The sequence below is a fragment of the Herpailurus yagouaroundi genome, unplaced genomic scaffold (assembly GCF_014898765.1).
Source record: "Herpailurus yagouaroundi ecotype Mexico unplaced genomic scaffold, PumYag 140, whole genome shotgun sequence".
Lineage (NCBI taxonomy): Eukaryota > Metazoa > Chordata > Mammalia > Carnivora > Felidae > Herpailurus > Herpailurus yagouaroundi.
The window spans coordinates 88,435,212-88,456,300 of NW_024412395.1; the positions used below are offsets into that span (position 1 = coordinate 88,435,212).

At 37.6% G+C, this 21,089-nt stretch overlaps 1 protein-coding gene across 1 annotated transcript in view; it reads left to right on the plus strand.

Annotated features, from left to right (window-relative positions):
- The window catches only part of CPS1 (carbamoyl-phosphate synthase 1), a 128,226-nt gene that overhangs the window by 20,059 nt on the left and 87,078 nt on the right, over positions 1-21,089 (plus strand). The window contains exons 2-11 of the mRNA XM_040476132.1: positions 2,160-2,269; positions 5,994-6,138; positions 7,671-7,760; positions 9,693-9,749; positions 13,016-13,108; positions 15,856-15,945; positions 17,655-17,783; positions 18,789-18,895; positions 19,749-19,887; positions 20,513-20,590. Coding sequence (XP_040332066.1) covers positions 2,160-2,269; positions 5,994-6,138; positions 7,671-7,760; positions 9,693-9,749; positions 13,016-13,108; positions 15,856-15,945; positions 17,655-17,783; positions 18,789-18,895; positions 19,749-19,887; positions 20,513-20,590 — 1,038 coding nt within the window. The remainder of the gene's footprint in view (positions 1-2,159; positions 2,270-5,993; positions 6,139-7,670; positions 7,761-9,692; positions 9,750-13,015; positions 13,109-15,855; positions 15,946-17,654; positions 17,784-18,788; positions 18,896-19,748; positions 19,888-20,512; positions 20,591-21,089) is intronic.

A 21,089-nucleotide genomic window follows, 5' to 3' on the forward strand; every position in this document is an offset into this window, starting at 1 on the left:
AAACACATATAAGATGTGCAGACAGCATTTTGTCCCCATTTCTCAGAAATATGTGTTTTCAATCCATGCATGTACCTCCAATTAAAAACAAGAACTTTCTGGTTGAGAGAAATACCTTAAATATGTCTATTTTATTTTATTTTATTGAGAGAGGAAAAGAGAGAGAGAGCAGGGGAGGGGTAGAGGAGAGAAAGAATCTTTTTTTTAAAGAAAATTCTTTTTTTAAAAAATATTGTTAAAGTTAATATATTTATTTATTTTGAAAGAGAGGGAGGGATGGAGGGAGGGGGAAGAGAGAGAGAGAGAGAGAGAGAGAGAGAGAGAGAGAGAGAGACAGGCAGAGAGAGAGAATCCCAAGCAGGCTCCATACTGTCAGCACAGAGCCCCATGAGGGACCTGACCCCAGGGTCTGTGAGATCATGACCGGAGCTGTAATTAAGAGTTAGCTGCTTAACTGACTGAGCCACCAAGTTGCCCCAAACATATCAATTTTAATAGGAAATACTAAAATATTTTGCTTGCAAATATTTTGTGTGTATGTATACCCACACATAAATAATATTTAGGCACAGGGTATATTGGTTTAAAGATGATCAAACACTACTTTATACAAAGAGCATCATTCCAATGGCCAGAGATTTGTGGACTTTGTACCTAAAAGACACATTGTATTTCTACAGAGAAGACTTCTATAGAAAAATAATCAGGGTTTTCCATTTTAGCACTTGAATAACTGAGTGCCTGTTGCAAAGTTAGAGGAATATAGTAACAGAGGTCTGGAAATCACTTACTGAGTTTCAGCTATATACCAGGTTGGTGTGTGTGTGTGGGGGGGTGTGGATGGCAGGGCGCAAAAGGGTTAGACACTATGAGTCCAGTCCTAAAAATGTAAGAGAAAGCAAGTAGAGAATTCATGTTTCTCTTTAATGGCCACACTTAATCTTTGCAGAAGGACCTGCACACTGATCTCCCTTACTTCATCAATTTCAACTCATGGCTGAATTTGTTTCATATCTCTACCCATTTGCCCTAACCCCTGAATATTTTGAAGGAAATTATTTTATCCTTAAGTATTTCAGTGTATATCTTAAGAAAAACACTCTTAAATATAAGCATAATGCCATCTTCAATCTTAAAAATTTATGCTAAAAATTAATCAAATTTCCTCAATTCTTGCAGAGATGTTTTTCCTCATCTTATTTTTTAAAACCATGTTTCACTTATTTTGTCCTGTAGTTTCTTACAGAGTCTATATTTTGAATTGCAAAGTACAGTTTAACACATTTCTTTCTTCCCTGAATTTTATGGAAATTGAGATTTGACCTAAATTGTTTCAACAATAGAATTTAGGGTATTTTTGAAGAGTGGCCAATGTCTGCTTCTTAGATAAGTTTCCTCATTGTCCGTCTTCTTAGCCAAGAATTTACAGAAGCTAGTTCAAAGATTAGCATGGTGAAGTTCTCAAATTCAGAATGCCTTGGACTCTAAAAAGAGAACCAGACATGGATATCATTAACTCTACTAAAAAAATATAATGTGATCTATTTTTAGATGTTTCATAGTGCTTGCTTCTGTGTCAGTATTAATAGAGCGATAAGGTTTCAGCTTCTTTATGACCATAAAGCTAGTGTGGAGGGGCAGGCCTTGGGAGCATGAAATCAAATACAAGAGTTCTCTGGAACACAATTTAATGGATAATCTTGAATATTCCTTCTAGCTCTAAACCTCAGAGTGATGATGAGCTGTCTGGTACAATACGCAATGTTTTTGCAAACTCATGAACTTCCCTTAAAGCTATACTTGAGCATAGCTATGAAATATTAAGGGGGCAAAAGATACACACATAGCATTTCAGCTCAACTGAAATATTTTTGGATTGTCAGTAACTCTACAAGTAGATTCGGAATATACAATGTATCAACATGCTGCAGTTCCTCTTTCAAGCAAAACAAAATAAAACACCTTCCAGTGACAAAAGCCACAGGTTCGAAGAAAAGTGACAAGGAACAGGAGCGCAACTCCAAATATAGGCAGTACGGTTTCATCAAATGTACTGTACATTTATTTAACACATTTGCGTATTGTATCTTTGGATATTTTTCAACTAGTTGTGCCTCGTGTTTTGTATTCTGCTAAGATTCGTGAATCTGTTCCTTTAGGCACAGACAGCACACATTGTCCTGGAAGATGGAACAAAGATGAAAGGCTACTCCTTTGGCCATCCATCCTCTGTTGCTGGTGAAGTGGTTTTTAATACTGGCCTAGCAGGGTGAGTAATGCTCGTGTGCCAAGGTTTTATTCTTCCTTTATGCAGAGGAATAACGAGATGATCTTACTCATGGTGGTAGGTTGAAATCATCACATTATGCTAAGATTGCACATTGTCCTGACATCACACTGAGCCTGTGTGTTGTCTAGTCTAGCCATCCCGGAAAGAAGGCAGGGACACAAACTCCTCCCTGCTGCTGTAAATGAAAGAGAACATGGACCCTGGTATTACCCTGGAAATAAGGAATACAAGTAATTCTAGAAAACTGGGGTCCGAGGTGACAGGTTCTGTTAGATTAGTAAGTGGCTTCTGCAAGGAAAGGTATGGAGCAAGGAAAAGGATGGGCATCTCATTCTAGTGTCATTCCTTCAGTGAAGTTAAGAGTCAGATTTGCACATCTAATATGAACTACTGTAAGGAGCTGAGACAGTTCTTAGATATTCTATGTAAATTCACACTGTAATAAGAAAGGCGAAATAACAGGTACATTTATTTTCTTGAAGCAATCAAAAGGAGAGCAGGTTCATGGATCTGACATTTTCAAAATTGTCAACTGAAACCCAACTTAGTATTTAAGATCTGCTAATAGATACACAGCAACAAAGATAAGAGCTGCTACAGAAATCACGTAGCTGTTCTTATCTAGCCAACAAATATTTGTTCATCTGGGAACCAGGAGACTGAAGTTCTGGTCTAAACTTCAATGACAACTGGTTATACAATATTGAGAAAATCCCTTAACCTTTCTGAATCATAGTTTCCACATACAAAAATGAGGATGCTGGATTAGATAGTAATTTATAGTTGGGATTAAAAAAAAAACATATGAGTTCTTTAAAAAATATGACCGGATGGTTTCAAGAGGTTTCCATTAGAGACTCAGTGGACTAAACTTCTATAGCATAGAATATTTAATACATTCTTTGGGAAAATTCAGTTAACCTTATAAAGACACGGACACATTGAGTTAATGGATATTGAGATTATCCACTGGCCAAACTTCCATTATACTATTAACATATATTCTTCTCTAAACTCTTGGCTCTCCGTTTGAAATAAAGAATATTAGATGGGTTTTAAAATAGTTCCACTGGTGAGAACATTAAATTACAGTGTATGAAAGCTGTTTGCAAAGTTTTGCTTCACCAGGCAATTATTTAAGCTTTTCGACAGCACTAATTACTAGCTGTGTTAATATACCTGCCAACAGACAACTGTTTAATATAGATCAGAATGATGGAGGGCACTAGAGTTTTCTTCTCTGTGATAGATTATGGGTAATAAATCTTGTCACATCACAAAAGTCAAACAGGACCTGATGGATTAATTTGCTTCTAATGTTGCAGTTCTCTAGGACAGGCTGTATTTATTCATTTACTGGAGAGAGTATTGTAAGCATATGTTTAAAGGGAATGGCCAGTTCTTTTATGGAGAGAAAAAAGAAAGGGAAGTAAAATTAAATTAATTAAAGATGTTTCTGATGTAAGAAAAGGCATTCATTAGTAGATTAGTCCACGGACCCTATTTTCCATTGAGAACTGTTGTTTTCATTCACTGTGTGGCTCACTCAGTAAGGTGGTTGGTAATTAAAGGTGTTATTTTGTTTTTCATCTTCAAGAAATGCATTTTTATTGTGTGTAAGCCTTGGTTAAAAAATTGGCAGTTCCTGACAGGTGAAAGGCATCTGAGAAATTAGCTGATGGAGGTGTGGATAAGTATGAGAGCACCTAGTCACCTAAGGGTTTGCTGAGCTGAAAGACTAAGTGTTCTATTGACAAAAGTAGTTCTGGGAGGAGCTTGTCTGGATGGGGTTGAAGAATTTATGTTGACTACTTCCTGTGTTGAACTGTATTGGTTTCAAGGTTGTTGATTCTGTCCCCCTTAGCACTTACATTCATTTTCACTAATAATCTACAAGAAAGATTTGGTTTAACTCATTCTACAGAAAGTGAAAATGCGAGAAGGGGGCCACACTTGCAATAGATTCCAGTGCATGGAATAGTTATAGATAACACCTGGTATTTACTGGAATAATGTTCCTTACTACTAAGAATAAGAGTGATATATATGCATATATATATGTATATATATACAATAAAAATGAGAGTATATGTGTTTTTATTTATTATTTTGAGAGAGAGACATAGAGCAGGGGAGGGGCAGAGAGAGAGAGGGAGACACAGAGTCCAAAGCAGGCTCCAGGCTCTGAGCTGTCGGCACAGAGCCCGACGTGGGGCCCGGACCCACAAACCGTGAGATCACGGCCTGAGCTGAAGTCAGACGCTTAACCGACTGAGCCACCCAGGCGCCCCTAGAATTTATGTGTTTTTAATTTTCAAATAAAGACCTAATGCATTCCTCCCTAATCCCACATCAGCACTTTAAATTAGTTGTTTGGAGTCTTTTGATTTAGAAGTCAGAAGTGCTTGAGGTCAATTTTTGTGGGGTTGATTTTCTTTTCTAAATTGATAATAACTCCAAGTTATATACCTTTTTCTAAAGCTATGTTAAAAATCAACTTCATTGAGTAATTCTTTCATAGAATACATGTAATCTTTTTTTTCCCTTTCTCCGGACTTTAAAATAAAAACCTACTACATTTATGTTATTAATTCTGGTATAGATATTAATTCATTCATTTTAAATGTTCAGTGAATTTTAATAAACATATATACCCATGCAGCCACCATTGATGTAATAAGGATTCTCTTCAGTTTCCTAAATGATATTTTTTAAAAACTTAAAAATATTTGACAGTTAATATTTTGGTGATATTGGCCCTAACAGTAAATATTAGTTTGGACTCATGTCTGGTAGACAAGTGGAAACTTCAGGATATCTGCAAACTTTAAATAGAACAATATTTAAAAAATGAAGACTCTATGGGGCGTCTGGGTGGCTCAGTCGGTTAAACGTCTGACTCTTGGTTTCGACTCAGGTCATGATCTCACCATTCGTGAGTTCGAGCCCTACGTGGGGCTCTCACTGACAGTGTGGAACCTGCTTGGATTTCTTTCTCTCTCTCTGCCCCTTCTCTGCTTGTGTGCATGCACTCTCTCTCTCTCTCTCAAATAAATAAACTTAAAAATTTATTAAAAAACAATGAAGACCCTGTGAAGGAAATTGTAAGGAATTAAAAATTTTAAGAAATTGAGGGAATGAAAATTATGAGAATATGTCTTAGTACTTAAGAGTCCATTTGTTTTAAAAGTAGAATCAGACCCACAAGTACAGAGAACAAACTATACGGTTGCCAGAAAGAGGGGTGGGGGAAGGGCAAAATGGGTAAAAGAGAGTGGAAAGTACAGGCTTCCAGTTATAGAATAAATAAGCCACAGGAATAAAGGGTACCACATAGGGAATATGGTCAGTGATACCGTAATAGCCTTGTGTCATGACAGATGGTAGCTACACTTGTGAGCAGAGCATAACACATAGAGACGCTGAATTACTATGTTGTAGGCCTAAAATTAATGCAACACTGTTTGTCAACTATACTCAAATGAAAATAAAAAAAAAAAAGAATCAGTTTGTCTTTTCATATAAGTCATATCATGGGATACATTTTCATCTAGATTTTCTAAAATCTAGAAGCAGGTTTACAGGATTTTAATCTCATGTTCTGTCATTTTCAAGGGTTCAATAGTTAAGAGCATGTGTGTATGTTGTAGTTTTGTAGTTACGTGCATTTTTTTGTTGGTAATTTTTTGACGTGTTTACTCAGGTACCCAGAAGCCCTTACTGACCCTGCCTACAAGGGACAGATTCTCACCATGGCCAATCCCATTATTGGGAATGGTGGAGCACCTGACACTACTGCCCTGGATGAACTGGGACTCAGCAAATATTTGGAGTCTGATGGAATTAAGGTAGTGCCAGCGACGACTATTTAAAAAGTCTCCATCTGAGGTGTCTGCCTGGTTCAGTCGCTAGAGCATGCAACTCTTGATCTCAGGGTCGTGAGTTTGAGCCCCATGTTGGATGTGGAGTCTACTCTAAAAAAAACAAGAAGTCTTGGGGCGCCTGAGTGGCTCAGTAGGTTGAGCATCTGACTTCAGCTCAGGTCATGATCTCACAGTTTGTGAGTTCAAGCCCCGCGTCAGGCTCTGTGCTGACAGCTTGGAGTTGAGCCTGTTTCAGATTCCGTGTTTCCCTCTCTCTTTGTCCCTCCCCTGCTCACTTTCACTCTGTCTCTCTCAAAAATAAATAAACATAAGGGGCACCCGGGTGGCTCAGTCCGTTAAGCGTCCGACTTCGGCTCAGGTCGTGATCTCATGGTCTGTGAGTTCGAGCCCCGCGTTGGGCTCTGTGCTGACATTTTAGAGCCTGGAGCCTGCTTCCGATTCTGTGTCTCCCTCTCTCTCTTCCCCTCCCCCACTCATGCTCTGTCTCTCTCTGTCTCAGAAATAAATAAACATTTAAAAATATAAATAAAATAATTAAATAAACATAAAACAAGAAGAAGTGTCAACTGAAGGGGGGATAGTTGATTTATTTTTAAGAATCTAGGGTGGGCAAAGTTTCTCTCTAATACTGTAGTACAAACCATTAAATTCATGTTCTCAACCTTATTCCTATGTATATGAGAATAATTTTTAACATAACATTATTTTGAATTTCATTTTTCATGACATTTTGCATTTGTTCTTAATGCCTTGGATGAAACTTGGCTTAATTTGGAAAGATGTTGTTATGAGTCTAAATGACAACTATGCTGCAAGAAATAGTGATGAATTACCCTTTAAAAGATCCTTGGTAATCAACTCTGTATCAACTATTTGCCTTTTAATCTTATCTTATTTAGAGGATGAATAAAACATAACTTGTATGCCATTTTAAAAGTAAACACATTAAGATTTCCTAATCAAAATAAATTTGGATAATATTAGGAATGTGGACCATATAAACAATTAAAAAACGTGTACTCCAAATTAATCACTCTATGTTTTCATTCTTTTTTGTTTTTTTTGCCACTCTATTTTTGAATGACTTGGACTGATCATTTAGATTAATTCTATTTCTCACAATTTTCCCCATATTTCTCAGTCTCCTTTAAATGTAGCCAAAAATTACTTATTCTTCATGTACATTAAACAAATGATTATTAACTAGATTATTGACAAATTCCATGGAGAAAAGGTACTAGGGTGCTGAGAAGTCGGGGACAGGAGTTAGCAACTGGTCTAAGACTTTTCCTCAACATGGTAATTAAGGCAACAGTGATGTATTTTAAGAGAAAAATGTTGATCCTGTTCCTTTTCCTTCAAGTCCCAAGGATTTTAAGGCTTGTATCAATGGATATAATAAACCTTTTTAAAAAAATGCAAACTGACTGTTATGACAAGTCACAAGAATTGTGTAATATTTCGTGGTCACACCTTTCAAACAACTCTGTTTCTAGGTTGCAGGTTTGCTGGTTCTGAACTATAGCAATGACTACCACCACTGGCTGGCTAACAAGAGTCTTGGGCAGTGGCTACAAGAAGAAAAGGTGAGAAATACGCAGGCTGCACTGCCTGTACTAATTCTCTCTCTCTCTCTCTCTCTCTCTCTCTCTCTCTCTCTCTCTCCTGGACCAATTCTCTTCTAAACCCTGAGGACCACATATTTTTAGTGTAATCCACTAGGTGGCACATGCTTGGTAGCACTTCTCTTTGAGGAAAGGGGCTAGAGAAAATTTTAGAATTTTCTATATTCTTGAGCCACTTAATTTTCCCATCCCCTTTTACCCAGGACCACGGTATGTATTTCTGTAATGGCTTTTAGTACCAGCCTTACCATCAACTAGCTGTGTGATTTTGTGCAGGTCGTGTAACCATACCACACTTTCTAAATCTTTAACTCTTATGGGAGCATAAACAGATTGCTATTAAGTTTCTTTTAGCTTAAACGTTGTGCCTCTATGACGCATAATTAGATATAATCTTATTTGAAGTAGTACGTGAAAAGGGCTAAAAACGTTATCTTATACTTTCCTTAGTTTAAGTATTATTTTGTAATAAAGTAACAGGATTCTCCTGGTTTGAATGTCAGATGTACTTAAAGTTAAGGGACCCGCTATATTTGGCTTCATCTCCAGTGTTGCTGGAGCTGCTTTTTGTTGGATTGGTGCGGGGCCCGTAACTGGCAGAATATGATTCCGAGAAAGCTCTGCCACGCGAATGAGCATCTGTGTATTGGGGCTAAATGTTGCTCCTTTCTGAGAAATCAAGAAATCTTGATTTTGGCTTCCTGGGTCTCATTCTTTCTAGATTTTGAAAGGGAGAAGAAGGCATTTATGTCATCCCCTGAATTACTAGTATTTTATTCTCAACCATTATCTGAATTTACTTCCCTTACCCAGACAACTAATTTTTGTAATGGTCATTGAGGAGACCCTCGCTCTAGTGTTTCCTTTGTGTCATTAGGGAACTGACATGACAGCTGCTCTGCGTAAGAACTAACAGTTTGAGGAAGAACTTAATTCATGACTTGTTAGTTTGTTTTTAAAATGTGCTTGGAATATGGGCGCCTGGGTGACTCAGCTGGTTAAGCCTCCGACCCTTAATTTTGGCTCAGGTCAAGATCTCAAAGTTGGTGAGATCTTGCCCTTTGTGGGGCTATGTACTGACAGCATAGGGCATGCTTGGGATTCTCTCTTCCCCTTTCTCTCTGCCCCTCTCTCAAAGTAAATAAATATACATTAAAAATTTTTTAAAAAAACGCACTTTGAATAGAGTAGAAGAGGGTCTAAGAGAGTAATCAGTTCACCTCCTTCTATGTATGTACAGGTGAGGAAAAACATGTTGCTCAAACATCACTGAAATAAATGGTGGAAGAAAAGAAATTAGAACTTATTTTTCGGATTCCTAACTCATCGCCCTTTTATTTTACCATATCTGTCTCTATCCAAACTACTCAAAGAAAAGAAAACAAATGGTGGTATTGCCTGATTTCCTAATAGGATGGGCAAACTTATTACATCCTGATTACTTAGCAAGCACCTTCAGAAAAATGTGTTGAGTGTCTAGTAGGTAGTAGGAACATTTGGCTCAAAACATGGATTTGCATGTATTTACATAAGATTGCTTCTGCAGTTCATAAATCCATTATTTATATAAATACATGTAATAATATAAATATATAACATTGCCTCTTTAACATCTTGTGTTAAAAGAAATTAAACTATAGCAGAAGATTGATGTTCAGAATTTCTCTTTTTTTATTCTGTGGAAGGTCCTGGGTATTCAGAGTCCTGTTCCCAACTGGAACAGCAATTTACCGTGTTCTGACAACACAGTCACCCTGGGTCAGAGTAAAGAAGGAGTAGGGAAATTATTTACTGCTCAAGAAGATAGATGATGCTAAGTTTGTAACTTGAAAACAATATGCTGGATCTTATTTCCTCCAATTTCACTGTCACTACAAATTTTCTTTCTTATAGGTCCCTGCAATTCATGGAGTAGATACAAGAATGCTGACTAAAATAATTCGGGATAAGGTATGATCATCATCTTTAGCCAACCCTATGTTTCTTTATATGTGTATATATAATTCTTTATATATGTGTATGTATATTTATATATACATATATAATTTATATATATAAATTAAAAATAGTATATATACTATATTCTCTCTCTATAGACTTAAATATTATATTTTTTTCTCAGTGCTCAGGGAATCCAACAGTATGAAAGAGCAAATCTGGCCAATTTTTGTCATTTGGTCCTCTGTCATTTTGTTTTACTATTTCTAATGTAATTTTTCAGACTTAATACTTGATTGGGATGTTTGTTGCTGAATGGATTTGAGATTAATTCACTTGGCAGCAGGATATTGACTGCCCACTGGGTGTTCACTATCCCAGTGAGTCAAGGCCTTTATAAGTCAGCTCATGTGACAGTGAGACCAGTGGAGGAGGTAACCAGGTGCATAATAATTTTGCCTCAGTTGAATGCTGGCATGCTGAAAGATGTAAACTAGAAAGTGTGCAACACTTTTCCTGTTATTTGTTCGGTTTCCTTGGAGTGGTTATCTGTGAAATTAGTGAGTTCTATTTCAGAAGTGTGTCCAATGAGCCCTGCATACGTTACCTCAATTATATACTCTTTCTTAAGACTGTTCAAAAGACCAAGGTGATAAAAGGTAAGTTTAACTTCTAGTTGGCACATCTCATAGCTGAAACATCTGACCCCTCCTTTGACAATATCTCATCACCATCTGCTTGCTTTTTCTTGTTGTAAGAGGAGGGCACTATTTTTTTTTTCATACACAAAATCTTCACATCCCAAAACACAAAGACACTTTACTTCACTACCATGAACTAAATTCCCCAAATGCCACTGAATTTTTTTCATTGAATTGTATTACATAAAAAAGAAAAAATAATAAATGATACATCTGCAAAGTGAAATGGATTCTTCAAGCAAATCTGTTGCAGACTCCCTGTTAGAAAGTATATTGACATAGGATCTCTGTACACAGAAAGAACAGCTTTCTGAAAACAGCTTTTTGTAAATAAGGCACACCACATACCCGTGACTAGAAGGAGGACAGTGAGAGTTTACAATATCCTGTCCCTCACCTCTGCTTTTACTTCCTCCTTCATAATTTTCCTGAGAATAGATGTTAATGAGATTGTACATCCCAAGTTGATTCTTGTGTTTTCTTAGCCTAGTGGTATCGTGGGAGCAGTAAACAGTGGTAAGGCTACTTGAATTGGAAGGGAATAAAATTGGGGAATTCAATTTGGGCTGCAGAATCAGCGGGTGAATAAAAATATAGTCAAGCCTAATGATTTGGAAAAATGCTTTACAAGACTATATTGTACTCGTCATGTGGTATGTTGGCTTAAGATGAACCCTCTTTTATCACAGGTGGTTACGTTCTCAAAATTCGGCTGAATAGTGGCACCTGGGTGGCTCAGTCAGTTAAGTGTCTGACTCTCGACTCTTGATTTTTGGCTCAGGTCATGATCTCTTAGTTCCTGAGCGGGAGACCCATGGGATTCTCTGTCTCCCTCTCTCTGCCCCTCCTCCACGCACACACTCCTCTCTCAAAAATAAATAAACATTAAAAAAATAGGCTGAATGGATTAGCACAGGTAAAATAGTAGTATTGCCTCTTATATTTGACTATGTTGGTTATATTTGACTATGTTGGTTCATATTAAAAATGTATATTTTGTGACTTTCTGTTCTGTTAATCTTAGGTTGAAAGGTAAGATTGTATTTCATTCAGCATGCTTTAAAAAAAGAAGGAATGAGAACTGAAAACCACATTTCAAAATTAGGGATCCATAAACATGGTCAAGGAATTCTGTGATTTGGATGATAAAATAGAGACCATCATGAAATGTAATAATCCAGCGTGGAAGTGAAAAGTGGTTTATAGTTCTTTTTCCCAGAGTGTGAGGTAGCACTCCAGTCTAATAATCACATCGAAATAACCATCATGTTTGAATGATGTGCTGGTACATTCTACCCTCACTCATTCCCAAGTGACTACTTCTTCCCTTAAGGAATACATTTCAAAAGGAAACAAAAGCTTCTTTCTCTTTCCTTCAATGCAGTAATTTCTTGGAGAAAGGCAAATCAATGAATTATTTTGACTCCCTCCCACCCCTAATAAAGTCTTGATTACTAAATGTAATATGCCATTTTTCTAAATAGAAAAAAAACTAGACTTACTAATAAGTAAATCTCAAGACATCGCTAATTATAAGAAAACATTTGCCATCTTCAGCTAGCAAGGCTAATTTGTGAAAACTTCAGAGAGGTCTAAACATTCTTTAAAGTTCAGGTCCTTAAGGACACCTGGACATTTACATATCTAAAGCAGTGAATATTTTCAATGCTTCTTCTCAAAATTGATGACTTACTTGGCATTTCATCTTTCTTTCTCTCTTTCTTTTAAAAATTTTTTTAATGTTTATTTATTTTTGAGACAGAGGGAGACAGAGCGCAAGTGGGGGAGGGGCAGAGAGAGAGGGAGACACAGAATCTGAAGCAGGCTCCAGGCTTTGAGCTGTCAGCACAGAGCCTGATGTGGGCCGAGCCCATGAACCATGAGATCATGACCTGAGCTGAAGTCGGACACCCAACCGACTGAGCCACCCAGGCACCTCTTTCTTCTTTCTTTCTTTCTTTCTTTCTTTCTTTCTTTCTTTCTTTCTTTCTTTCTTTCTTTCTTTCTTTCTCTTCTTTCAAGTTATCTCTATGCCCAATGTGGGGCTCAAACTCATAACTCCGAGATCGAGTCACATGCTTTACTGACTGAACCAGCCAGGTGCCTGCATTTCACATCTTTTTGTGAATGGATTTTACTATCATAATGTAATTAATTCTCATTCTTTTCTATTTTCTACAATTTTTAGATTTCTTATTTTCTTCTCAATAGATTGTTTTGTCCATGTCTCCCATGAACTATCTTTAGGTCATATGCACTAAGGGAATAGGTAGCCTAAATAGTTTAATTGGCACCAGTCTGGAGCTTGGAGGCCTGAATTCTGATGCCTTTTGATCTTGCTTACTCCAGGTCACAATCTCAGCCCTAAAAAAATGAATTGTACTTCCCAGAGCATTTCTCAAAATGTACCATGCATCTTTCCAGGTTGAGAAGATGAGGATCTTCTTTCTGCTGATGGTTTTGAGTGGTTATAAAGACATTTAGATCTTGGAGCTGCTGTGTAGGTCCCTGTGAATGGATCCTGTTAGCACCTTGACTGTTGCACCCTTTTAACTGTCTGATTTTTTGATTTGACAGGGTACCATGCTCGGGAAGATTGAATTTGAAGGTCAGTCTGTGGATTTCGTGGATCCAAATAAGCAGAATTTGATCGCTGAGGTTTCAACCAAGGTGAGAGATTTCCCTTCACATTTTGTAGTTTTATTTCTTGTAATATCAAAATTTTCACTGAGGCAGAGGTCATCTTCCTGAAGCACCAGAGTTGAGGGAAAAAAGGATCTCATAGCATCTGAAATGTACAAGTCATTCCGTTTAAAGTTAGTAACTTTTTGGGGCGCCTGGGTGGTTCAGTCGGTTAAGCGTCCGACTTCAGCTCAGGTCACGATCTCAGGGTCCGTGAGTTCGAGCCCCGCGTCGGGCTCTGGGCTGATGGCTCAGAGCCTGGAGCCTGCTTCGGATTCTGTCTCCCTCTCTCTCTGCCCCTCCCCCGTTCATGCTCTGTCTCTCCCTGTCTCAAAAATAAATAAACGTTAAAACAAAAATTTAAAGTTAGTAACTTTTACTTGCATTGATCTAGCATCAATCAGAATGGCTATGGAGAACAACATTTCATGAAGAATTCCAGCTATGAGGACTTTGGTCCACCAGGTTCTTTTTTTTTCTTTTTTTGAATGTTTATTTATTTTTGAGAGAGAGAGAGAAAGAAAGAGAATGAGTGGGGGAGGTGTAGAGAGAGAGGGAGACACAAAATCCAAAGCAGGCTCCAGACTCTGAGCTGTCAGCACTGAGCCCGACTCACTGCTCAAACTCATGAACCATGAGATCATGACCTGAGCCAAAGCTGGACACTTAACCAACTGAGCCACCCAGGTGCCCCCACCAGGGCCTTTTCTTAAGAAAATGTTATTAAAGGACTGAAAATTGCCTGATTAATAGCATGTCAGCCTCAGAGAAAACACATGTTGATATTATCTGGTATTCCTGTTCCTATTTCTATTCACATGGAAATGGGAGACAAGGATTAGAGGTCCCAGACAATCAGTACTGAGCCTTGATGTTGGGCTCAGACATGCATTCACAGGATGCTGAAGCATAAGAGAGATGAGTTGTTAAAGACAGTGAATTTTAAATTATATGTAATTGTTTATATATCTGAAATTTGATCATGCCATATGCAGTAATGTCTTGTTTTTAATTCCAAAATTTGTCCATTCAAATGGCATGGAACTATTTTTCTGTATTTTTTTCTAGACATTTCCCTGTGAAGTGATTTGGTCTGAGACACAGCATGAAAAAGTGCTATTTTTCCTTTTAGAATTGAGAGCTACCTTGGGGATCTAGTGTAGGATTTTCCACATGTGAGAAATGTTGACCTAGAGAAATTCACCTTAAAAAAATTCTGTGGTAATGAGGTTAAAAACGCTGCATAACATATTCCTCTCTTCAAGAGTCATAATACAAATTCATATATTCATGTGTCTGTGAATTCTTGCTTAAAACTGCTGTCATTCTGTATGAAGAGCGTATAATGTATTTGTGTAGAGACTAGAAAAAAGGAACCTACCTGTATTTTTATATACATCATATGAAGAGAGAGATTGCAATGGTGAAAATTGGCCCTGTTTCTTGATGCTTGGTGCAATTAAATAATTTCATTGTAACTGTGTTAAAATGCATATTTGTATCAGACTATATTCTATGAGTTTTATTTGGATATGGTTGATAACTTAATTCATTGTCTTGTAATTGCAATTTGATGTAGCTACAACTAGATGGTAATATTGCTTTATTTTGTAGCAGAAGCCTAAGGTTAAAAATAAGTATATGCTTTTTCAAATTATGTGATGAGAGAGATTATCTGTAGCATTTATAGATCAGCTCAGCAATAATTTCTGCAGATCATGGAAAGAATGGGGTATTTTTTCTTTAGGATAGTTAGCTAAAGAAAAAATGTGACAAACTTTATATATATTTTTTCAAGTACAGTCTAAGGATTGTCATTTGCCATTCTATAGAGTGTGTGGAGAGTGGAGAGTAGAGAGTAGATATTTCAGTTAAAGTAAAATACTCTTTCAAATATCCAGGTTGCAACTTTTATCTAAAACTTTTTGGAAACATTGAAATCATCCTAAATTCAGAATATACTAGCTAATTCTCAAAGCTGAAATCCGTGTGGGAACCCAGTCCTCTAGGCTTTCTGTTTCTATTATTTCTCCTTTTATGACTTTGGGGAACTGATTCTTGGGTAAATGCCTGTGAAAATGGGTCTGACTCCAAGCAGTGCTTAAGATGTAGGTAATGATTATCATATGCTTGGGGATCCTTTTATGAAGCCTATCATTTCAATGCGGATAAATGCATAATAACCTAAAGAGACCAGTGGTCTACACTAGCTTAGCAATCATCCGATTCTCATCCTGATTTTATCCATTAGCCCCACTGCATAAGCCTAATGCACAACAGCTCTACCCCATCCAGCCTTTATTACAAGTTGAAGATCAAGTGGTATTTAAAGCATGATGTATCTATTACCGCATCTGCCTAGTGCTGAATCAGGCGGTAATACTTGAAAATTCCGTTGCCACTGGTTGTTAATGAGGCAAATCATGGGAGAGATTATTGTTAACTATGGAAGCAACCAATTTCTCAGGGACCATCCTTATTACTGTAATCTACATTTTATGTAAAACAGCAAAGTACCCTTTGCTTCATAAGAAAAGGTGCAGTCTGTGGCACTTGCTGTGCCTTTCTTCTACATTGATTGTTAACTGCCAGTCACTCCCTAGTAGTCAGCAATCACCCTGTTACCAATGTAAGTGCTAAGCATCTTCAGGTGTTATGATATGATGTGTTTATGATATTGGTGTGCTGCTCACAGCTAGACCTTCCCTCTCACTCTCTGCGTTTTCAAATGGCAGGATGTCAAGGTGTATGGCAAAGGAAACCCCACAAAAGTGGTAGCTGTAGACTGTGGCATTAAAAACAATGTAATTCGCCTTCTAGTAAAGGTAAGTAATTTGTTGCATCTCGAGGGTGAGGATTTGTAATATGGATCTTTTTAGTGTGAAACTGATTTCCTTTTTCTGTTTCAGAGACAGCTAATGTGTTCTCTCAGAATGTCAGGGGATCCATTCTCTTTTTGCTCTCTTTGATCTACAAAATAAAATTTATTCCTGTTAAAATTAGAGATGTGGAGTGTGTTTTTAAAAAATCTTTAAAGGCCACAAACAGAAGAGTGATGACTTCTTATCACTTATTGACTGACATTCTGAGACATGCCATGCTTATTTTCTTTGAGTTTAGAGACGACCAAAAATTGAGTCAGTTGGAGAACTCCTCCATTGGAGTACAATTATTATGTGACAAATGTTTTCAGGGATCATGCCCTGATAGAGTACAAACTTTCACATTGCTTCATATAAACTCTTAGGCAACCAATTAAAATTAAACCTTAAAAATTCTGCAGGAGAATGTAACCATTATAATGTTTCCTTAAATACTGTTTTGTTGGGATTTCTCCTTATCCCACTTCTCCATCTCTCTCCCTACCTATGTCTTTCTGTTTCTGTTCCTCTCTCTCTCTCTCTCTCTCATACGCGCACATACACAGATATTTCCATAATACCAAAATCGTGAGTACAGAGGAATTCTTCAATTCACCTTCTCTTCGTTCGAGAGTATCAGCCAAATGATCTAAATCATGATCTTAAATTCTGGCCCATTTTATTAATAAAAACTTGCATGGACTCTTCAGTAGCAGATGCTGTCGATGGCCTATCTGTATCTCTTTCTCATTTCACCATTATAGGGCAGTTAGCCCATCCTCCAGTTGCAAAGGCCTGCACTTCATTGCTTGAGGGCTCTCTTTAGTTGGTTGGAGCCTATTGACTGGCAGGAAATACTATAGAATTAATGATCCCTGGAGCACCCCCTACCTAAAGTCAAGAGAAGTTCAGTGTGTAACTATCTCAACTCTTACCCCATGACTGAACTATCCTGAGAGTGGATTGTCTACACACTCAGAGTTCCTCAGTGGGCTGAAGCTCTAGGTGTTTATAGAACTTGATAATGCATAATTTATTGGCGTGTGTCACAGTGTCACTTCTTAGAAACCCATCCAAATAAACTTCTTTTTCTCAAATTCTTATCTCAGGAAATGTTTCTAGGGAAACCATCAAAGATGTCTTCCTACTCACTTCTATATACAAAAGTTCTAATTATTCAAAGACAATACATATACTACAGATAATATGAGAAAACGCTAGGAAAGAAGGCTGCTAAAAAATTTGGTCAGGTAAAAAAAGCAAAATTGAAAAAGATGAGAGGTAGACTAGCATAATTTTGCAGAAAATGGATTTCTCTCTCTCTTTTTTTAAAATAACTCTCTACCACAGCTTGTGAAAATAATATTCCTGGGTGCCCAGTCAGGAATTTTTTTAGGCTCTGAAACCTCCTGAAATATGGGAAAGTACATTATTTTTTTCAGGATCAAAACTTTAAACATGTTTTTTCTTCACTTTCTGTTGACCACTGGCTCCATCTATATTATACAAAATACAGTGAGCCACCAAAGAATTTTTCACTCAGCATTATACGTTTGAATCATGTACTCTTTTTCCCCATTAGGGAGTGGTTAATCAAGAGAAGGTCTAGGCAAAATTCTACTTTGGCAAAGAAAAATGTTATTAAGTTGATTATTTTTGCGTTTCTTTTCTAGCGAGGAGCAGAAGTGCATTTAGTTCCCTGGAATCATGATTTCACCAACATGGAGTATGATGGGCTTTTAATTGCCGGAGGACCCGGGAACCCAGCTCTTGCACAACCACTAATTCAGCATGTCAAAAAGGTACAATGCTCCTGGGGGTAGTGTGTATCTGTGTGTGAGGTGGAGGGACTCTGCTATGTAACTGTCACAAAGGCTGTAATATATTTTAGGTATTTCCATATTCTTTTCCACTCCTGTCTATGACCTCTGAGGCAGTGTCAGCAGACACAGTATGGGAGGAAACAAGGAGGAGAGAGTACCAGAGGCAAAAGGAACCTTTCTTTAGGCAAAGTAACTGGGATTGTGTCCTCGATTCAAGAGAGCAGGAGTCCAACCTCCAAATGTGTCTCTCTGTACAGTCGTAAAATGACAATTCACGTTTCTCACCATGACTTTGGTACCTACAACACCTTCAGGTTTCTAAAGAAACATTAAATTTTGTTTAGTTTATTAAGTACATTTTATTGAATTCTAATGCTACAAATTTGTCAGTCATGTTTTTTTTTTAATTTTTTTTAACATTTTCTTTATTTTTGAGACAGAGAGAGACAGAGCATGAATGGGGGAGGGGCAGAGAGAGAGGGAGACACAGAATCGGAAGCAGGCTCCAGGCTCTGAGCCATCAGCTCAGAGCCCGACGTGGGGCTCGAACTCACGGACTGAGAGATTGTGACTTGAGCCGAAGTCGGACGCTTTACCGACTGAGCCACCCAGGCGCCTGTCATGTTCTTATTTATAACTTTTTTTAAGTTTATTTATTTATTTTGAGAGAGTACACACACATGAGAGGGAGATGGGCAGAGAGAGAGAGAGAGGGAGAGAGAATATCCTAAGCAGGTTCTGCACTGTCAGCACAGGGGCTCCATCTCACTACCGTGAGCTCATGATCTGAGCCAAAATCAAGGCTCGGATGCCCGACTAACTGAGCCACCTTGGTGCCCCTATAGCCTTAACTTTTTATTCAATTACTATTTTCTTGTTAATTAGGAAAAAAAAGGATGCTTCATTTTTATTCCTTCAGAGGCAGCATTTGGGGGGGGGGTGCGGGGACTGTACTCTAGTTCATGAAAATTCTCCCTGTATTAGGTTTTGGAGAGTGATCGTAAGGAGCCATTGTTTGGAATCAGTACAGGAAATTTAATAACAGGATTGGCTGCTGGTGCTAAAACCTACAAGATGTCCATGGCCAACAGGTGAGATAGTTATGCTTCTGTTTACAGGTCAAACTGGATCTGCAATGCTGTCAATAACTAAACGCAAAAGACTACATGCCATTTTCTTTAGAAAAAACAGATAACTGTACTATTACATGGTTCACAGTTGTCTGACTACCCGATACCACTTTTATTACATTTTTGAAAGGCAGCCTTCTCTAACAATAACGTTGCTGTCGTTTAAAGTTATTTTCCTTCCCTTGGCATAAATTGAGGTTGTAATATCAAATGACATTATCAAATGATAGAATATCAAATGATATTCTAAGGGAAACTGTTCTGGTTTCTAACATTGTAGGACTCTAGTGTGACTTAAGAACCGGGAAGTCTTCAATCCTCTTGGTTTTACTTCTGACCCCACATGATGCCAATTTATTTAATATGGAGCTTTCCTCCATGCCCCCCCCCCCCCTCTGCATGAAGTGTAATTCAGAATAATTCAGGACAGAGTCATCTCTTTATTATTTCCCCCACACTCTCTGGCTTTAAAATTTCCTAGCTCCCTTAAAATAAATCACTTATATTTGTCTCTCTGTTAAGCTAGTGAGCAATTCTTAACTTTTTGTTATGAGTGCAGTTCTCCCTTTTCTAAAATTGTACAAGTTTAATAGACCTGCTATTTAACACACAGCAAAGCTTCCTGAATTGATTTTTGTTGCTAAAATTATTGGGATTAACAATCTGTGACTTTTCTCACAGAGTAATTTTCACTAAGCAATTGAAACTTTCACATTTTAATAGGCTTTACTTGTTCACTGTTTTATAACAAATTTATTTATATTCTTCTCTTCACTTTTCCTTTTCCTTATTCTTTCTCCCCTTTTCCCTCCAGAGGGCAGAATCAGCCTGTTTTGAATATCACAAACAGACAGGCTTTCATTACTGCTCAGAATCATGGCTATGCCCTGGACAACACCCTTCCTGCTGGCTGGAAACCACTTTTTGTGAATGTCAACGATCAAACCAATGAGGTAGGGCCCTCAATAAACCTGTTCAGTTGGCAATGAGTAATGCTGGGCTTTTAATACTCTGTTATACACATACCTTGTTTATGTGGGCTTTTTTTGATGTGTGTGTGTGTATAAGAACTCCTCTTATAGGTTATTTCCCATGGCCCTCTGCTTTTTAAAAAGTCATTTCTGTCTTATTCTCTCATCAGTTGACTCATTAAGATCCACTCTTTGAGTGGTTAATCAGTGACTGTCTTTCACATAGATTGCTAATGGGCATTTGGTGGAGATCTGTTTGGACCTAGTCCATATAGGTCTCTGGGACTCACTTAGCTCTGAAGTAGCCTTTGAGAAGACCCTTGGAGAAGTAATTTAGGAGTTGGAGATAAGAAGATTTGAGTTTATTCTGAGACCCTGGGGAGGAGGGCCCAAAGGCTATAGACCAAATCAGTTGTTTTTATTGAGGGGACCACATTTGGTTGAGTCTTTGTTGGCCTGTTTTTATTATGGCTGTTAGCTGCTAGAATGTCTTTAAGCATTTAACTTAGTGTTTTTATTTGGACTTTATTGTCCGCTAAGTAGTACACAGTCCTGGTTAACATTCATGGTTACAGAAGGAATTTCTTCCTATTTCTTATTCCTTTAGGGGATTATGCATGAAAGCAAACCCTTCTTTGGTGTGCAATTCCACCCAGAGGTCAGCCCAGGCCCAACAGACACTGAGGTATGTCAGAAAATAAAACCTATTGTACACTTAGTCTTTTTTAAAATCAGAAATGTATTAATGTGAAAACTTGGGAAACAAAAATAGTCAGCCCAGATGATCTTGGGTAAGAATATTTTCAAGAAGAATACTTTGATAACACACACATTGTATTAAAATTTCCCCATGAATATCATGGAGGAAATTTCTATCTTCTTTAAAATTTAAAGTGGGAAAACCCTTACGAAACCTGATGTGATGCTATTTTTACTTAAATCATTATCATTCTAATATATTTAGTTCTGAAATTTACAATGGTTGTACTATGCAAATGAATTCCCTCTTGCTCTCTTGTTCTCATAACTGAAATGAAATTTTAATCCCCCATCTGTGACTTCACAAAAATCCCTATGGCAACTGGTTGTATAGCCAGGAAGGGAGAATAAACAGCAGCGGGAGAAGGAAGAAGGGCAGGGGTATGAGGGAGCAGAGAGGGCGTGCATGCACATATATGTGAGTC